The sequence below is a fragment of the Sminthopsis crassicaudata genome, chromosome 3, assembly GCF_048593235.1.
Source record: "Sminthopsis crassicaudata isolate SCR6 chromosome 3, ASM4859323v1, whole genome shotgun sequence".
Lineage (NCBI taxonomy): Eukaryota > Metazoa > Chordata > Mammalia > Dasyuromorphia > Dasyuridae > Sminthopsis > Sminthopsis crassicaudata.
Window position 1 is genome coordinate 426,644,367 of NC_133619.1, and position 21,557 is coordinate 426,665,923.

Genomic DNA, 21,557 nt, shown 5'->3' on the forward strand with positions numbered 1-21,557 from the left:
AAAAAAACCCAGGCCTTATCATTACCAAAAAAAGAAAATGATTCAAAGATCAAAAATTAGCTACATACCTATTTTATCAATTTCTTTAAAATTTTAATAAAATTTTAAAAATTTAAAAATCTCTATGACATCCTTGGACAATATTATTAGGAGGGATTAGACTACTTTTTGTAAATATTCCACAGCAGACAAAATCTTCAATTTCATATGCTTGACCAAGACTCAAACAACACAAGATCCCAACAGTGCTATTGACTATAAAAGTAAATTTGATTTGATAGTACAAAATGGACACACTAGCAGTTCTCCAAAATATTCTCCCAAGATAACTTTGCTTGATGATCTAATTATTGATTTTTAAATGAAGCATAAAACAGAATATATGCTTAACAAAAGATATTCACCAGTCACACAAAAGTGCCACATCGCAGTCGCTATGAAATACTTGTTTAATTGAATTGGAAGGCAGCATGATGTAGTGAAAAGTACACAAGCTTAGTAGTCAAAAGAACCATATTCCATTGGCATCTTTGTGATGTCAACAGAATTAAAGAAAGGTGTCCACCTCATTGGGTGGATTCTCTGTGGAGAACTTATGGGCAGACATCAACAAGAGTAGCAGAGAATGGACAAGTATGTATGGACTATGAACTGCACCATTAGAAAAAAAATCCAAGTTGATGAAATAACAGATCCAACTGAGTACTACTGCTAACCCAAACACTCAATTTTTATTTTCTTCTCCATTTCTTTTATAATAATTGAAATATATAGCTTTTTAAATATTATAGAGCTCTTAACATCCCATTATCTGATTTAAATCTTACAACCCGAAAGCAGGCACTAAAGACATTATTACATTTTGCCTCCCATGAGACATTATTCAAATACTTAAAATAGAAGTATACAGCTGTCAGGAAGCAAACCAGCCAAAGAAGACACTAATCTAATAGTAATATTGGGATTATGTTACCGTTACTCTCTCCAGAGTAACTGGCAAATAATTTTCACTCAAACCTTTATCAAAATTATTGAAGAAACAAACATTAACTGAGTCAAAAATTTTCTTAAAAGTGGGAGATTTTTTCCACTTGTTCAAAGACATTTTAAAAACTCTCCCTCAATTGTTCTTTAAGATTTATTTTAATTCCCCAACTATTAGAAAAAGTATCAGACTATCAAATAATTGCAGAGTATAAACTTGAGTAAATTTCTGTGATCACTGAATAATACGTTTAGTAGTAGAATGGATTGAAGGCAGGATTGGGAGTCAATAGTTACTAACAGCTTCTGACACTAGCTGTTTGATTTCAGACAAGTAATCCATCTATTCATCCATAAAATGGGTAACAGAAGGTTTATCTAACTAAGAGTTCTTAACCTGAGATCTGTGAACTTGCTACTTGGATTTTTTTTTAATATTTTGATAAATTGTTTCCTTTGTAATTCAATGTAGTTTATTTTATGCATTTACAAACAGCATTCAGAGAAGATCAGCATTGGTTTTTGTTAGCTGCCTAAGGGGCATTACTACAAACATACACATACAAAAGTAACAAGAGTCTCTGACCTAGATGAATATTTTCTCAAGCTAATTTAGCCATGATACATTTTGCATCTTGAAATTATGATTCTTTGAGGGAAGCTATAAATTTTGGTTCAAGAAGCATGGATAAAAGAGAGGATTCTGAGAAAATGGCCCATTAGGTCTCTAAATTTCAAGCTCTCCAGATTTCCCCACAAATAGAACAGGTTTGCACCTCAGGATAAACAAAGACTGAAAAATCAAGAATATAGAACAGGGTAGAACAGGGGTCCTCCTGGTAGAATACAAGAAGATATGAAGATCCCAGGCTGAGAAGTAAGCAGTGTGAGTGTAAACATCTCCAAGACTAGCTCTGCAGAAACATCAAGTGGAGACCCATCGGGCTAGCTGGGCATGTCTGGAGCCTCACAGAAACTCTGACCTCTCAGATTAAGTGTGGAATGTAGAGTGGGATAGTCTAGTCCTAAAAACTGAATGAACTTGAACTGATTAAGAACACTTGGCCCAGCTGTGCTACAGAGACAAAGCCCTGGGCAAGAAGGAACCAGCACACCCAGTGAGAGCAGAAGTAGTAGGGTAGAGACACTGCTGGTTGTTGACACTTGAAGAAGGGAGGAGTTCTGGGTTTGTGTTCCAGGTCAGAGGGGAGTGCTGAAATGAAGGTAGAGTCATTATCCCCTCACCCCATGAATAGAGATGCCTATACTAATACTTCTCATTAAAAAAAGAAGGAAGAAGGAAGAAGGAAGAGGGAAGAGGGAAGAGGGAGAAGTAAAGAAGAATCCAACCATAGAAACTTACTACAGGAAGAAGGAAGAACTGGATTCATCTTCACAGAACACTGAAAGTAAAAAATTTGCTGCTTCTACTCCAAAGAGTAATGTTATATAGTTCCCTGACCAGAGAGAATTTATAGAACTAAAAAAAAAAATTTTTAAATCAAATGAGATATTTAGGAAAAGCTTTTAAAAGTTTAAATAAATAAAAAGCATCCAAGAAAAACAAGAAGATTATTTAAAAAAAAAAAAAAAAAAAGTTGACCAACTAGAAAAGGAGACACAGTCTAAAACACAAAACAACTCTTTGGGGAAAAAAAAATTAAAACTGGGCAGAGAAAGTCAGTGAAGTTATAATAGACCAAGAAATAATAAAACATAATATAAAGAATGAAAAAACAGAACAGAATGAGAAACCTAAAAAAAACCCAACAGATTTGAAGAACAGAAAATATAAAAATTGAACTACCTGAAAGTGTGACCAAAAACAGAACCTTGACACAATAACGCAAGAAATAATCCAAGAAAATTGTCCTGGAGTGATAGAACATGTGGAAAAAGTAGAAATAGAAAAAAATCTACTGACCACTTCTTCAAAGAGATCCTTTGTGGAAAACACATAGGAATATTATTGCCAGATATGGAAACCCTCAGATCAAAAAGAAAATTTTGCAAAAAACAAAGGAAAAAAAAACCTCAAATATGCTGGAGCTACAATTAGAATTGTATAAGACTTAGCAACAACCATAATAAAAAACTACAGGTCCTGGAATCATATATATCGGAATTCAAAATAATTAGAGCTGCAGCCAAAATTATCATAACCAGCAAAATTATATTAAATGAAAAAAATGGACATTCAACAAACTTGAAGATTTGCAAGACTTTCTTTCAACCAAAACTGAACGCAACAGAAAACTTAACATATGAGCCAATATCTAAGATCAATTTCAAGGAACAAATTTTATGGACAAGTTGTTTATGTTTTTTACACGGAAATGTACACCATATGTTTAAGACTGACTACAGTAACGATAGCTCAAAAGTAAGAATAGGGCAGAGTTAAGAAAAAAATAGTAATTATGTTATTCAAATGGAGTGTATAGGAAAAATAGACACAATGGCATTAAAAGGGGAAGGAGGGCTCATAGTTCTAAAAACTTATATCAGGAAATGGGCTAAATAGGCAATACTGAATTATATACCATGAAGGTTACAGCACTCTCCAAAATCTATAAAAACATGAGGGAGAAGCAAAGGTGGGGAAGACAAGGGAAGGGAGATTAAGTTAATAGGAAGGCAAGTTAAGGAGTAGAATTAGAGCAATGAGTTAACAGGGATAGGAAAGAAATGTATATATGTGTATGGGAGGCAAGGCGGATTGTGTGTGTGTGTGTGTGTGTGTGTGTGTGTGTGTGTGTGTGTGTGTGTGTGTGTATGCGCCAAATACAGCCTTGTTTAACTATAGTCTGTTTGGAGGAGATAGAGGAATGAAAGGGGGAAAAAAGAATAAAGTAAAAAAAAAAAAATGGTACATAATTGTTATATATTTTGTCTCCTCCCCCCCCCAGGCTGGGGTTAAGTGACTTGCCCAGGGTCACACAGCTAGGAAGTGTTAAGTGTCTGAGACCAGATTTGAACTCCGGTCCTCTGTGCCACCTAGCTGCCCCTGATTGTTATATATTTTGAATCCTCCCAGATGTTCTGGGGGACACATGACAAATGTTCTATTTTGTCTTGTTTTGTTTTCTTTTTTTTCTTTCTTTCATTTTTTTTAAAAGATAAGAAACAATATTCAGAGCTATAGTCAAAGAATGCATCCTGAGACCAACAAGAAAATCAGGAGAGAATTAAACTATATTTTGATATAGAAAAAACTGCCATATCCTATCAAAAACATTAAAAATTTTTAAGAGGACAAATGTTAGGATTCTTACAAGTCACTGGAATGGATAGAGAATAATTATCTAATTTAGCATGGTTCAGTATGATTGATCTGATCCTACAAGGAGATGTTATGGACCAGAACTTGAAACAAGGTACTTAGAGGAATTAAGGAGACAATGGTTAAATCTAACTTAGCATTGATTTAATCCTACAACAAATAATGGTTTCCTAGTGATGTAATGATTGGTGGGTGCTCAGTGTGCAACATATAAGCAAGAAGCTCTTAGGGCCAAAAGGACTTCCAGAGATTCAGAGTCAGGATTCAGTCAAGGAGATTCATAAGTCGGGCAGAAGGAAGACAGAGAAGTGGTGGCAGGCTGTCCTGTGGAGAACACTGAAACCAAGATCCGGAAGGCCTCCAGAAAACTAGCAGAACCCCAAGTGAAGGAGATAAGATTTGGAAGGAGACAGACTCCTGGCTGCATTTGGGATTATTGAACTCAACTGAAACTAAGGCTGTCTCCAGAAGCTCCCCAAGAGAATGATTATAATATAGAGAAGAGAACATTACAGACAAACAAAATTTCCTCAGGGTTCTTAGATATAACTAACAGAACACAAGGAGTCCAAGAAATATTCTGGACTAAATAAAATCCCTTCAAGAGATAACATATCTGTTATTTTGATTGGAGGGGTTGGGGAGAGTGCAGATCCAACCTGTAACTTTATAAATCTATAGTTTTCATTAGATTTCCACTGATGTAACTCATCTCTAGGATACAGTCTTAGAAGCAAGATAAGTGACTTGCCCATGGTCACACAGCTATAAACATTACCAGTCTGAAGTTTTCCTGACCTCAAAGCCATTTCTCTATTAAACTATTCCACATTGCTTCATCAATCACAAGTTGTCTATGAAATTTTTAAGGAAAAAAATTATCAGTCACTGATAATTATATCAACCAAGAATATTGTACTTTTATCAGAAATAACTCAAAACAATGAATATCCTGCAAAATCAAGGCATTTCGGACTAAAAAAAAAAATGCATAGATAATTTCCTCTAGTCTTCCCCAAACAACTCATTTCAATATCAGGAACCCAATTTTCAGTAAATAATGTCAGTTTCTGAAGTTTGATTTTAGTGATTTAACAATTTAACAAAAAAACCAATTATACTGACATATTGAGGATTCAAATCCTGGACTTCAGAGTTTTGCTAATTACTACACATTTACCCTCAGAGTTTTTAACCTGAGGTCCACAAAAAGATCCCATGGAGTCAACTTAGCTGGGAAAAGAAATACATCTTTATTTTCACTCAATTGTAAATGAAATTCAGCATTTCCTTCCATTATAATTATTTTAAAATACGTTATTCTAAGAGAGCCATAAATTTCACCAAAGTGCCAAAAAGGGTTCAATCCACACCAGAAAAGAATCATCTACTATCTTAAGATGGCCTTACCACAAGGCATCACCCACTTCCACATAAAAACTTCCAATGAAGGAGAACTCACTACTATTCCAATTCTCTATAAAGCTTATTTTCCTTTAGAATCTAAATTTCTGTCAGTCAAGTCTTATCACTGTGGTCTTTATATCCCAAGAATCTTAACACAGAAGAGGATTATGGATGTAAACCATAGACACTTCAAATAGGAGCTTTTAAAAAAACTACATTATGAATAACTGATTGAACTCATGGCCCTTCTTCACAGTGATTCTCCATTTTATCACTGTGTCTCTTAAACTGTGATGGCCAAAACTGAACAGTTCCTCAGAAGTGATGTGACCAAGGCCTATGGGCCAGGAGAGAGTGGTACTTGTTTGTCAACAAGGCTCTTTATGTTCTGGGCATTTACTGGGGCTTGGACCTCAGTTTCCAAGAAAAGGTATCAGAGCAAGGCCCCAGATGGTTCTTATCATGGGTGCAAACTCTTATCACATGAAGCTTTTGCTACTGCAATAATCTTCCAATTGGCTTTTGTGCCTCAATTCTCTTTACACTCTATTACATTTCTCCCTCCCCCTCTTTCTCCCTTTTCACTCTCATCAACCAACACTGATCAGCCTTCTTATTAGCCCAACACAATACATTTCATTTTCTTACTGGTTAACCACATGCATGGTACATTCTTATTCCTCACTTCTACCTACCTCCTGACTTCCTTCAAGATTTAGTCCCAATCTTACTTTGTACAGGAAGTTTTTCCCAGGTCCTCTCCTCCACTACCACTCTGAAGAGTGCTGTCCTTCTAAGACTACCCTTTTTATGTTGATGACTGACCTGAACATATACCTCATTGATTAACAAACTTCCACTCTGTCATAAACTTCCCATCCCAATGATTCAGAATCCTGGACTACCATTATTCAAACGATTCAAACCATGGCCAATGCACTCCCTCAAACTACCATCCATAATGTTCCACACTCAAAAACTACTCCACTGTGCAGAGTTTCTTAAAACTTTTTTCACTCATAACACCTTTTCATCCAAGAAATTTTCACATAACGCAGGCCTACAGATATATAAAATAGGTATGCAAATCAAATATCTATAGATGATAAAATCATAATTTCACAAGATCCCATATGAGGTCAAGAAACACAGTTTAAGAAGCCACATTCTACACAATACCTATTCCATAGATAAAAAAAATCCAATTTCCTCTTAAATTTTTTTTTCCCTTTTCTCATACTTTCCATCTTTTGCCTCCCACAGAGGCCTAAATCCCTCCTGATCCCACAACATTCCTGGCCACATCTTTCAGCACTTTTTTTCCCCCCATTTACTTTCACTTATTTTCTAACTCACTTATCAAAGTGAAAGAAATGGAATAATCCTAGATCCTCATTGTACTTCCTGTTTCTCTATGGCCATCATTCAGGAACCTCTTTTCCTTTAAGATTTACTCAATCTGTATTGGTACCTATTCTATCATCTTCCTTAGCACTACCTTTTTTTCTTCAACTAATTCAATGTCTGGTTCATAATCTTTCTCTCCTCTCCAACACTTGTCCTCATCTTCAAGGATTTCAACATATATTCTCATTCTTCTTAAACATCCTTACTCTCAATTCCTCAACATTTCCCAAGACTTAGTTCTATCTATCTCACTCCAGTTACAAAGATGGCATCACACCTTTGACCTTGTCATCACTCACAAATACACAATCTCCATTTTCATAAACTCTGAAATTCCCTTGTCTATCACAAATCTGTTATCATTCCACCTCCCCCTCTGCCTTGAAATCCCAAACTCTTATTCTTCTTCCTTACTGTAGCTTGTAGCCTACAATCTGCCAACCTCTCAGTTCCTTCCCAAACTTCTCATGTCTGCAGTGGCTATTTTTCCTCTCATTCCCATCTTAACACTTTGGTGAATCAGTTCAACTGTACAGTACTTCCCTCTTCCCTTGCTCCTATATTACTCTAGATCTTGTCGCACTAAATCATAACCTTGGATTATGCCTGCCTATCATCTATCTGCTACTTTTGGCTCCTATTCACATGCTGTTGAACAAAACTCTTAAAAAAAAAAAAATCATCATCATCATCACAAAACATGCTGACTGGATTCACCACAAAATTATTTTACATAATCTTAAATGGGCCTTCCCTGTGGTAAAGCCTGTTTATACATCTTTAATTGGCTCGGTGAAAAACTAAGTGGGTACAGTGGATACAGAGCAAGGCCTGAAGTCAAGAATACTTATGTTCCTAAATTCAAATCTGACCTAGGACATTTCTTAGCTTAGCTAAGCTAATAAGCTAATAAGCTTAGCTAAGACTGTGGACCAGACCCTAACCCTACTGCTTCAATTTCCTCACCTGTAAAATGATCTGGAGAAGAAAATGGAAGAATATCCCAGTATCTTTGCCAAGAAAACACCAAAATAAGTCATAAAGAATTGGACATGACTGAAATAACTGAACAAACTGACTCATTATTCCATTCAATGCCCAAACCTTCTATGTCTCCTCCCCTACCTTCTGAGAAGACATAGCCTCCCGTTTCAATGAAAAAAATGAGGCCATTCACCAAGAGCCTCTTTTTCTTTTACCTTCCTCAACTTCACTCAGATGCCTGCCTTTATTATTGCCTACATTACTCTCTTTCACCAGTCTCACATAATGAGGTGGCCTTTCTTGCCAATGCAAACTCTTACACAAGTAAAAATGATTCCATTCCATTCAATTTTCTTCATAAATTACCCTCCCTTTTAGGCCACTCTTACCTATCTTCATCACTCCCAGCCTGCTGACTTCATCATTTCCTACAAACACACTTTTGTTTCCCCATCTTCAGAAAAATTCTCATTTGATCCATCTAGCAAACCTAGCTAGGTATCATTTGATACCTCTGTACCTTCTGTAGTAAACTACTTGAAAAAACCATACATCTATAATTGATTCCTACACTTTCATTCCTCTTTTCATTCTCTAGTCTGTTTTTCTAACTTCATCATTTAACTGAAATTGTTCTTTGTAAAAATTACCAGTGATTTCTTAATTGACAAATCTAATAGCCTTTAACTCTTCATCCTTCTTGCCGTAACTACACATTTGACATTACAAATAGACTTCTTAATACTCTCTTCTCTAAGATTTTTGTGACACTACTGTATCCTGCTTCTCCTCCTACCTGATTGCTTTTCAGGTTTTTTTGCTAGATCTTCATCCAATTCCTATCCTCCTTGAATGTCTCCTGGGTGATCTCCTTGGCCCTCTTCTTCCCTTTCTTACTCTTTGTCTTGGTGATCTCTTCTACTCCATGAACTAAGATATCTCTTTGCAAATGACATTGACTTATGTATCCCTATTCCTCTCTCTGGCATCCCTAATTGTGTTATGTTGTGGACTTCTCAAACTCATATCCAAAACTGAAATCTTTTCCCATTAACCTTTCCTTCCAACTTCTTATATCGACCCAATTCTCTCAAGGTCACAAGACGTCATCCTTAAATCTACTTTCTGACACTGCCACCTGTTATAACCCCTTATCACCTCATGACCTAAGACTACAAGAGTCTATTGGTAAGCTTTTCTACACAAATCTCTCTCTACTCCAGGTCATCCTCCATTCAGTCCAAACTAATCTTCCTAAAAGCATAGCTCTGACCACATTGTTTCCTAACTAAACTTCAATGACTCACCTCCAAGATGAAATATAAAATCCTCTGTTGGATGTTAATTGCAATTCATGACCTGACTCCCAACCTTTCCAATCTTCTTGCATATTACTCACCACTCTCCCTACATAGTCCAGTAACATTGGCCTTGCCTAAGACATTCCCCTCTCTGACTCCAGGCATTCTCACTGGCTGTCTCCCACCCTGAGGCTAGGGTTAAGTGACTTGCCCAGGGTCACACAGCTAGGAAGTGTTAAAGTGTCTAAGACCAGATTTGAACTGGGGTCCTCCTGAATTCTTAGCCGCCCCGCCCTCCTCAATTCTTAACTCCTACACTTACCTGGCTTCCTTCAAGTTCCAGATAAAAGCCCATGTTCCTCATAGGAAAGCTTTAACTCTAATGCCTCCCCTTAGTGGATCATTTAAATTAAATTCCATATGACGTGTTTGTACATTATTTAGATGATCTCTCATTAAGTCTGTGAATTCCTATCCAACCATTCTGGAGAGCAATCTGGAATTATGCCCAAAAAGTTATCAAAATGTGCATACCCTTTGACCCAGCCATACTACTACTGGGCTTATACCCCAAGGAACTACTAAAGAAGGGAAAGGGTCCTGTATGTGCCAAAATGTTTGTGGCAGCCCTTTTCATAGTGGCTAGAAGCTGGAAGATGAATGGATGTCCATCAATTGGAGAATGGTTGGGTAAACTATGGTATATGAATGTTATGGAATATTACTGTTCTATAAGAAATGACCAACAGGAGAAATACAGAGAGGCTTGGAGAGACTTACATCAACTGATGCTGAGTGAAACGAGCAGAACCAGAAGATCATTATACACTTCAACAATGATACTGTACGAGGATGTATGCTGATGGAAGTGGATTTCTTCAACATAGAGAAGAGCTAATCCAATTCCAATTGATTAATGATGGACAGAACCAGCTACATCCAGAAAAGGACTGGGAAATGAATGTAAACTGTTATTTTTACCTTCTGAATCCAATTCTTCCTGTGCAACAAAAAATTCGGTTCTACACACATATATTGTATCTAAATTATACTGTAATATATTTAACATATATAAGACTGCTTGCCATCAGGGGGAGGGGGTTGGGGGAGGAAGGGAAAAAATCTGAATAGAAGTAAATGCAAGGGATAATGTTGTAAAAAATTACCCATGCATATGTACTGTCAAAAAATGTTATAATTATAAAATAAAATAAAAAATTAAAAAAAAAAAAAAAAAGTCTGTGAATTCCTTGAGAACACTTCCCCTCATCTCATTCCTAGGCTTAGCTCTGTACCTAGTACGGAACAGGTGATTAATAAATGTTTGGCGACATAAATGTTTAAGGTGATATCTTTCTCATAAGAATGTGAGCTCTGGTAAGGCAAGAATCACATTTTTGCCTTTCTTTATATTCCCAGCGCCGAGCACAAGATATGGAACAGTAAGCGTTTAATAAATGCTTGCTGACTGACATAAAGAGAGCTTAAACCACATTAAAGGAAGCCATGTCTCTCTTAAAACGGGCAGTCAGTCAACATAACCTCGGTGGGACACAAGCCGACAACACCTATGGGACCCCCCGCGGGACGGCTTTACTATAAATTCCAAGACTCCACCCACGCTCAGTTATAGCCAATCATCTCCTGGCCTGCGTTTTTCAGGGCGGGGGTTAGTGAGATCCGAAGCCTCGCTCACATTTTTTAGGGAGAATGGGGACCGCGCCAAACAGTGAGGGTTATTGGGAAGAGGCAGGGCCTAGCCCCGGTATTTACTGAGGACCCACGGCGGTGGGGCAGCGGCGGGGAGAGCGAGGGGTCGCCGCGACTGAGATCGGGGTCCACCTCGCAGAGGGATGCACTCTCGGCGCCAGCGGCTAAGGGGACCCCAAACCTTTCTCCTGTCCCACTAGTCGGTGGGATCGTCAGGCTGACACGCACGTTCCATCTTCCACTCACCTGCTGGAGGCTGCTGAGGCTCCACGGCGAAAGTGGCCATGACGGCAGCGACAGGCACCTACACCGGCTTTTCCTGATTTTCAAAAATGGCGGAAACACTCCCCGCGGGAAGGGGCGCGTGGTTTGACGGGACTGCGTCACTTCCGAATCCGGCAGGGCTGGAGAAAGAACCGAGGCGGGGCCGATGGTCTAGTGAGTTTTTTAGAGTCGAGGAGCCTCCGCCCTGAAGCCAAACGCGGAAGAGTTGTTGCAGCGCTGGTTGAGACCTTTGATAAGTGTCGCGCGGGACTAACAGTCTTCTGTCTGCACGTGGCGTTACCCGGATATACAAAGTCCACGATCACCTTAATGTTTTTTAAATTATCATTTTCATAAAAGCATGTCTTTATTTCCCTCTCCTCCCCTCCTACTCCCTGCTTCCAATATAATTTAAAATGAGATTTTTTTTGGGGGGGGTCTCAAAAGTCAAGGCATATTGACTAGCGTTCACTAAGGACTTCCTGTGTCCTTAGACTATTGGCTTATTGCCGGGGATACGAATAAAGGCAAAAGGCAGCCTTCTTCCCCGATCACCCACCCCACCCCCCAAAAAACGACCTTGAAGTCTAATGGAGGAGACTATATGAAAACAAATGTATAGAAACACATCCTAGATAAATTTTGGGTCTGTTCCAAAGAAACAGATGAGAGAAGAAAGAGACAAGGCTGCTTGCAAATAGTGGTGTTTTGACTGATATTTGAAGGATACTGGAACATGAAGACCTAGAGCCAGACTATTCTGTGTATGGGACACTGTACTTATAGAGTTCAAAGATGAAGTGTGTACTGCAAGGACCATCAAGGAGGCCAATGGCCTTGTTCTGGTTCTTTCCCTTTGTAACTTTCACCCTTCTGGAGCTCACTTTCCTCATATATAAACCAGGGATTGAACTAGATGGCCATCTACCACAATCCTTTGGTTTTCTTAGGAGCATAGATTTATTTTACAAATTTAGGTACTAAGGCCTAGAAAGTTTTAAGTGAATTGTCCAAGGTCACAATTAGTATGTGGACTAGGTTCAAAATTTTTTCATATCCTGGACTAGGATTCAAATTCAGGTTTTCTGACTCCAAATCAAAGTACTCATTCTACTTCCCTTATCACTTCATGCCTAAAAGACTATTGAAGTAATCTAACCCTTGTCTCTCCCCTTCAGTTTCCCAGTCCTCTCCTTACCTTCTAATTTGTTCTGTATGACATTTCCAGATTTATTTACATTATATACTTACCTGCCCCGCTGAGAAACCTTCAATGACTTTCTATTGGCAATAAGATAGGGTCTAAAATCCTTAGCCTAATATTCAGGGCCATCTATAGTCTGGCTCTTTGATCCAAACTTGATCTCCTTCTCTGTTACAGAAACCTTACACTCTCAACTAAGTGGCCTATAATATAGAACACATTGTTCTAAGAATATAACACACTTTTCCTAACATAGCATTCCATTTGAAATTATCAAGAATGCTTTCTTCCTCTGAAGTGCAATTATAACACAGTGGAAATTGCTGAGATTTTCTACAATTAATGAACACATTGTAAAGTGCAGGAGGGCAACAAGATATCAAAGGAAAGAGCAGCTTAGTTGATTCACCTTTATTTTTATTTTATTCAAATGAATGTTTACATTTACCTTTTGGAAATAAAATAATGCCATAACTATCCCCCAATTTTTGAAGCATAGTTTTGACATACAATTTTCTTTTCAAATTGCTAGAAAATATATATAATAAGTCAAATTTCAACCACAACTGTCAGGTTAACTAATCATCTTACTATCTCGAAATAAGGATAACAGTGTAATTTAAGAACAGTTCTTTACCATTTGCTGATGTTTTGTCACCTCTTAAAATTTATAAATTTATGTTAACCACAATGTACTATTATTATTAGCCAAAATACTAAAATCTATGATTTTAGTTAATGTGGGTACTCTTCAATGACACAGATTACAACCTCTACACTGCTTAGTAAATAGTCCTTAAGAGTTGCTTTGGAAAAATTCTGTGACAGAGGAGTTTCTCTGAACATTAGTTAGACTGATCCTTAGAAGATAGACATAAGGAGTTAAAAGGCATGAGTTCAAATCATGTCTGTTACAGTAATATCCATGACAGTGTGTGATTCATCAGTATGGTCTTCAAGTACCCAGGAACATCTCCATAGTGAGTCTTCAAAATAAGATTCTGATGAAATATTGTATTATTTTATACTAATAACTGCCTTGTTTTCTTCTTTAAAATATAGTTCTGTTAAACAGTTATTTTTCAAAATTCATGTGTGTGTGTTTGTGTTTTCTTTACAAAGAGATAATGTGGGGGCAGCTAGGTGGCACAGTAGATAGAACACTGGCCCTGAAGTCAGGAAGACCTGAGTTCAAATTTGACCTCAGACATTTAACACTTCCTAGCTGTGTAACCATAGACAAGTCACTTAACCCCAATTGCCTCAGCAAAAAAAAAAACAAAAAAACAGATAATTTTAGGATTGTAACTTATACATGGGGTGACTAACATTTGAACCAACATAAACAACTCTTGAATGGTTTATTTCCTCAGTACATTGATTTCTTCATCTAATTCTTCCCACTAACAAATGCATGACACTTCAAATATTCAATTTGGATTTCAGCATTTGTCTTGCAAAGTGACTACCAATCTGATCTTCTCTCTCTGAACTAAATTTAATGATAGTTCCAACTTAAAATGAGTTCAATTATATTTTCCTAAATATGACCAGGCTAACTTAAATTATGTGAAAAGTTTAATATGAATAACAAAAAAGAAAAAGTGGATGATTTCTTCTTTATTGTTTAGATCAGATTATTTTTAGGCATGAGCTAATGACTGTAGAGGATGGAAGATATTGGGGAACTCTGAGAAAAGTATACTTGAAGCAAAGATACTTTCAACAGGGTGTTAACTCAGTGTGATTAATGAGATGATGGTTCTCCAGTTCACATATACTTAGTACTTAGTATGATATCTTGGTTCTCTAGTTCACACATACTTAGTGTGCTGTAATGATGTAATCATACTGAGGTATTTAAGGGTTGAGAGAACTGGGAATAGAGATATTCCATCTTTGACCATTCTTTTGGTGGCTCTCCTCTCTCCTGCACTCCTCCACTGAGATAAAGATTGGTCCCAAGATCTTCCAGAGAGCTAGCCAGGACATTACAAAAAAACATTGTTATTAAATTCTAAGTTTCCATGATTCCATCAGAATCAATAAGCATTTATTAAGTGATGGGCATTGTGCTAAACATTTAAAATGCAAAGAGCAAACCTGTCTCTATCCTCAAGGATCTTGTATTCAAGAGTTAAGGATGATAACCAAGATTTTGAATCTGGGTGAGCAGAAGGGTGGTGACTTCTGCAAAAATAGTAAAGTTCTACAGAAAGATAGGACTTAGGGGGAATGATCAGTTCTATTTTTTACATGTTGAATTTGACATTCCTACAAAATACTTAGTTCAAATTGTCCCATAGATAGTTGGTGATAGAAGACTGGAGTTCCTTTGGATACAAACATAGATCTGGGAATTATATATATCAAGATGATAATTGAATCCAATGGTGCTGATATGATTAATGAATCTAGAGAGAAACAAAAAGAGGGTACAAAGCAGACTTTTGAAGGGTACCTTTTATTAGTGGGCATGACATAGATTATTCAATAAAAAAAAAAAGATTGAAAATGAACAGATAAACTCTTAGAAGAATCAAAACACAATGTTATAAAAGAGAGATTATCAAGGACGAGGTGATTAACATTGTCAAATATTGCAGAGAGGTTAAAAAGAGGATAATTGAGAAAAGATCATTAGTAACTTTGGAGAATGCAGTTTCAGTTTAATAATGTCTCTTATCTGTTCTATTACTTTAGCAGTAGCCTTTGCTCAAAAGTACTATAGGTTTGGTCCATTTCCATCACACATAAAAATAATAAGATTATTATTATTATTAACTGATTGTCAAAAAATGCTCAGGAACAGACTTTAAAATTTTTCCATACCATATAACTTTTTGCAGTTGGAGCAATCTATTTGACTTCTCTCTTCAGCCTGGTTTTCTTCTACCATCATTTGGTAAGATTAATGGATTTCACTCATCAAATCCATCCCTATTTGGCTGGATGTTGCTATAACTTAGCACAACTCCTTCAAATGTGAGTTTGTGTTCCAGCTACTTCCCACCAGCTTCTGTGCATCAACAGATTTTTGATTATCATGTATATTGTATACTTATATTAACTATTTTAGTTACCTAAAAACTTCTTATAAATGATTCTTACTAAAGCCACTTAGCCCCAGTTTTTGTTATTTTTTTCTTTGAAACAGCTAAATTTCTATGTGGATTATTATAATCAAATTAATGATTCTCCAGGATCTTTTATTAACAAATAATTGAACAAGAATCTAGGAAGTCTTAAGTGTCTGAGGTCAAATTTGAACTAGGTCTTTCTGACTTCAGGGCTGGTGTTCTATCCACTGTGCCACCTAGCTGCCCCTACCATCTACAAATATTACGCTGTTATTTTCTTAAAATAAAACCTTTGTCCAATAATCTATGAGGTAATACTATTTAAAGAAATTAATCACATCACTATGAACAGTATCACTGTAAGTAAAAGAAAAAGACAAAGATGCATCAGTTAAATGGAAGGGTGCTTCACAAATTCTCAAGATAGTAAAATAAAAAAAAATTTGGTTTCATCATGCACCTAAAGGCAACAAGAAATGGTATTTCAATTGTCATCTCACCCAGCAGTGCTAATAGTAAATATAAGGACACAAACCAACATGAAAATAATGGGATTATTGAATGCTAGATTTAGAACTGTAAGGGACCCTGAAAGATCTAGCTGATCCATTTTACAAATGAGGACAGTGAAGTTTAATGACACCAAGTATGATGACTCTGCCATCTTGGTTTTGAACCCAGACCCTCTCACTACAAATCCTGGAATATTTTCCCAGTGATTACATTTTATACCCCAACATTTGTTACAGAGAATAAGGAAGTAGAAAAACTCTATGAAGACTTAACAAGCTTTTCAAACTAAGTAAATCTGTATCTTATTATTCAATGACTTTATTGAGAGCAAAAGCACAGGACCTGATACACAATGGTACTTAATAAATGCTACTGCAAAGGGAAAAAAGGAAAATATTTCAAGATCATGAAATAAAAAAAGTTGAAGATTTATCGACAACTTAAAAGCCTCACTTAAAATGATGGATATTTTCTTCAAATGGATGACCAGAAACCCCTAGATATAGTTGGTATCTAACAACATTTTAAAAATTGACACTGACTACATCTTAATAGGCAAGACATAATAGCTAATCATTTAATCTGTGTCTGTCTTTTTCTACTAGTATTCCTCCAGTCAGTATTGTTTACTCATTTCCCTTAATTATCTACTTGCTTCCCTAATGCCCTTAATTCTCTCAATTCTTAGTCTTCAGACTATCACATTTCAAGCCTTCAATCCTTCATTGTAAAAGCTGCTAAATCAATGTGCTATTCTGACAGTGGCTCCACAATATCTGATTTATTTCTTTCTGGCCACTTGAAACAGTTTCTCCTTGATCCAGGAACTCTAGAATTTGGCTATGTTTCTGGGAGTTTTCGTTTTGGAATCTCTTGATTGGTATATTTTACTTTCTATTTTCCTCTAGGAATCTAAGCTATCAGGGCAGTTTTCCATGATGACATATTATACCACTTCAAAGACAAGTTATTGGCAATATTTTGAAGCTTCCTTACCTGTACCATGGGTCTTTCTTTGCCATTTGGATTGCCTGAAATTTTGATCCTTCTGAAATAGTGGAGTTCTATGATTTGGAATTATAGTATTACCATGATAGTACTGAATAAGATTTTGCATAACTGAACAGTATAAGAGCACTAAAAGTATTATGAATTTCCTAAATATAACCCAGCTCACTGTCCTCTGGACCCAATTTATAAATGTCAATCACCTGTCCAGGAATATACATGTTGAAGAACTAATTCAATAGTCTATCCCTCCAGGTGCATATCAGAATCTGAATAGTATACATTTTTTCAATCACATTATTGTGGATGGTTAAAACAATCTCTTTTAATTATCTCACTTAAAACAAAAAATGATGATGGATTTCCCTAAAGAAGCTAGCATTTAAGATTTAATGCAATTAGTATATTGCCATATATGAATGAAACATTTATATATTTTTATCATCAATGAGGAATCCATTTTCTATTTAAATTGCAAAACATCTTCCATTATAGTGGCAACCACCTTGGACAAAGATGTGTTTCCCTTTTTGGTTTCTTGCTAAAATTTGGTGAATCATTGAAAAAAATTTTACTGCACAGGTGGATCTGTCATTTTTAACAAACGTGAGAAATACATTATTTAAGAAGTTTCAAGGCAGAATTTTATTTTACTGAATGATATGCTTTTAAGTTATCAACAAATAATAGCATGAACTTTTTACCCTTTCTATGCCTCTCAAAAGCATGAAAGCAAAATGGCGGTCTGTTACATAAAAGGCTTTGAAAACTTATTATCTTTACCTTTTTTGTTTTTTTAATCAAAGATATATTCAGTACAGGTATGAGCCATTTTCATAAAGAAATCATGAAGATGTGAAAAGAGACATGCTTATTTTAAGGCTATATTTTTTTTTCCCCCTAAGGCTGGGGTTAAGTGACTTGCCCAGGGTCACCCAGCTAGAAAGTGTTAAGTGTCTGAGACCAGATTTGAACTCTGGTCCTCCTGAATTCAGGGCTGGTGCTCTATCCACTGCTCCACCTAGCTGCCCCTTCAGGCTTTATTTTTAGGGTTATATCATGTCATGGTGATAACTTCTGACTTTTGAAGCTTACTCAGCAAAGGATAAATTCTGGCAGGTTCTACTAATCTGGAAAGGTTTCTGATATAAATGTAGTGATGGACTGTGAAATGTATGTTGAGAGATATTTACCAAACACTTGGTTGAGGGGTAATGTTCTTTTTGGCATAGCTGTTTATAAAGATTCTCTATTAAGATAAAGAGAAGCTGTTTGGTCTATGACAATGAAGAGGAAAGACTATTCCTGAAATTTTTCTATTGTCTTTAAGTATAGGCAAGGTGGTATAGTGGAAAAGGTGCTAGATTTGGAATCAAAAGTTATTAATTTGAATCACAACCCTGGCATTTATTATCCCTGTGACCTTGGCCTCAGTTTTTTCATCTGTAAAATGACTCTATAATCTATTCTAATAGTAAATAGATGCATAGGTTAATAATGATTTCTCAGCTGTCATTTTTCAGGATCAAATAGCATTTGTGATATTTTCTTTTTTTTTTTCTTAATACTTTCCTTCTTTTTTTTTTCTTTTTTCTGTCTTAGAAATTGTTTTCTGAGTCCCTTTGAAATTATATTTTTTCCAGAACAGATTTATCTGTGGTTTGATTAAATATAATTCTTCTCAGGTTCAACTTACTAAGTTTCAGTTGCTACTTCTTTACATACTTGTTAGGATTCTTACAAGATGCTAAGTCAGTTATCTAATTTGGTGTGGTACTTAACAGTTCTCTAGTTCACTAATGTACTTAGTACTTATTAGAGTTCTACAAGATTCATAACTTTTTAAGCTAGGAGCCTCAACCAGGATTGAGTCCAGGACATTCAGAAATCAGAGAGGACATGCCCACTAAGGACAAGCCCACTAAAGGACAAGTCCACTCTCGGAGGTGGAGACAGATTCATTCCATTTTCCACCTTTGTGCTGACAAGGCTGAAGTACAAACCTTTGGATTCGGAGACATTTGGAGGAAGCTAGAGACATAAGCTGGCTGAGGCAAAGGACTAGATGCAAGATCCGGAAGGCCTCCAGAACTAGCTGAGCCCCAAGTGAAGGAGATAAGATTTTGAAGGAAACAATAAAGAAGTTGGACTTTAACTCCTGGCTGCATTTGGAGTGATTACACTGAACTGAAACTAAGGCTGCCTCTAGAAGCCCCCCCAAGAAACCTGCTTTCAGAGAACATTACACTTTAGAGGAGAATATTACACATACTGATGTGTAGAAACCATATGCAATGACTTGACTATTGCCATGAATGAGATTACAAGAATAACATTGTCCAATCTCCCTTTTGAGTTTAATAAATAATTTTCCTGAGAATAATCTTGGCTAGCTTAGTTTACTATCAGACTTTTTTTTTTTACAAATTAATTTTTTTCTAATTTCTTTTGCTATTTCATGAGATAAGATACTATTTATAATAGTAATGACAGAATTTCTGTCATTCTGTTTGACAAAGAGATTGAGTACTTTTTTTTTTTTATTGGTTTCTGGGCTCTTTTGATGTCTTGCTTGGATAGTTTTTTAATTGTTGAACTTTTCTAAGAAATGGTAATGTCTTTTAATTTTGTTCATACCCCCCCCCCTTTCTTCTTCTTCTTCTTTTTTTTTTTTTTTTGAGTTCAAGCCTTATTTAAACAGGGTGAATTCTTCATGGAGAAATTATGGAAGGATATGGATAAGAAGCACACAAGATAAAAAAAAAATGGATAGTTTTTAATCTACACTGCTAAAAAGAGTACTCTCAAGAATAAGGTCACAAAACTATGAAAATAAAAACTACCTTTTTTTTTCTTTCAAATAGATCTCATTTTAGAAGATTAACTAATACAAATAGGGTATTCTGTTTGAATGGTGTACTCTTGAGGTTACCATATTTGAAGATTACAATGTAACTCTAATATTGAGTTTTGCATTGTTGTTTTGGTGCTAAGAAAAATTCAGTTTTGTTTCCATTCAGTTATGTTCCCCTACTGCTATTCATTAATAGAAACAGAAACCCTTTTAGAATAACTTAAATTACAATGACTATCTAAAGCCTCAAAGGTAGTTGGTAATTAAAATCATTCAGTTGTGTGATCAACAGATTTTCTTCCCTAACTTGAGTACAAGAGCATTTTAATTATTTTGAAACAAAAACTCACAAAGAACCCAAAAAGATTGACACAGGAAAAAAAAAAAAAAAAAACCATAAAATTTATTGTTTTAAAATTAAGTAATTTCACACCTATAAAAGGTACTTTGGTAAAGAATAAATTACAAAAGTGCATACAAAATAAATGTCTTTGACTTTCTAAATCAAATGAGGCAAACTTTAATCATTCAAAAAACAAAGGAAACACAAATTAAGGTTTCTCACTGTATCTGCACTTAAGTCGAATAGTAAAATAATAGTGCAAACACAACCTCAGAAAGTTACCTTTATAAGCAAGAATTCTAAAATCTTCCATTAAGATTGACTTAAATTTACAAAGAATGGATAAATAGTAGCTAAAACAATCATTGAGCCCTTTTAAAAGTTTGTTTTTTTGTTTTATTTTGGGGTTTTCTGCCAGTAATGCCTGGCATTAAACATTCAAGCTCAGTCATGTACCTGTTCTTCTGTTTGTAACTCATTAGTCTTGGTAACCTGTTCTAAGAATATCTTCCACATGGTACATAGTTGAGAAATTCATTGTGTCATACTTAAAAATCTTCCTTTCAATATTAGGAACCTTTTGAGTTCCTCATACATTTGAAATGCCCTGACTCATATTTGTCTTGCCAAATTTTACTTTTTTTCCATTGAAATTATTCAGTCAAAAAGAAAGTAGGTTGCCCAAATCCTGAAGAATACTTTCCAAATGCTATACTTATACATCCTACTGGGGAAAGAAAAAAAGGGATATATCAATAAGGATTTAAAACATTTTATATATATATATATATATATATATCTCCTCTCAGTGTTGTTGTCATAGTGATTAAATAATCATGATCAACATTCTGCCTCAAATCTATTAACATATAAGGAACAGGAAGGGAATAAGATTTATATGTTCATATAAATTCTAAAAATTATCCATATCATTGGATAAATTTTAAGTATTATGAAAATAAAATACTTACCTAAATATAATTTAAAAGTAATTTGAAAGTTAAAAGAGAAACTTTTATTATCTAAGACAATTTTTAGTCTACCTCTTCAAATAAGAACCCCACATTTTATTTCTTTTCTACTTATAATTTTGAGCAAATGTGCACTTTATTTTTTCTTAGTCTAGATATAAATAATTAAGTATGATAGGGGGAAAAAAAATCTAAGTTGTATTTTCAGGGACACAGCCAAAATCACAATTGCACAGATGGATTT

The 21,557-nt window shown here is 35.6% G+C and overlaps 1 protein-coding gene across 2 annotated transcripts in view; it reads right to left on the reverse strand.

Moving 5' to 3' along the window:
• Nucleotides 1-11,442, reverse strand: part of NUP35 (nucleoporin 35) — a 58,128-nt gene extending 46,686 nt beyond the window's left edge. Inside the window, exon 1 of one of the 2 annotated variants that reach the window (XM_074302927.1) lies at nt 11,323-11,442. In XM_074302927.1, coding sequence (XP_074159028.1) covers nt 11,323-11,362 — 40 coding nt within the window. In that variant the 5' untranslated portion in view covers nt 11,363-11,442. Of the gene's footprint in view, nt 1-404; nt 519-11,322 lie in introns of those variants that run through there. The other variant, XM_074302928.1, reaches the window with a different exon arrangement.
• Nucleotides 11,443-21,557: the final 10,115 nt, after the last annotated feature.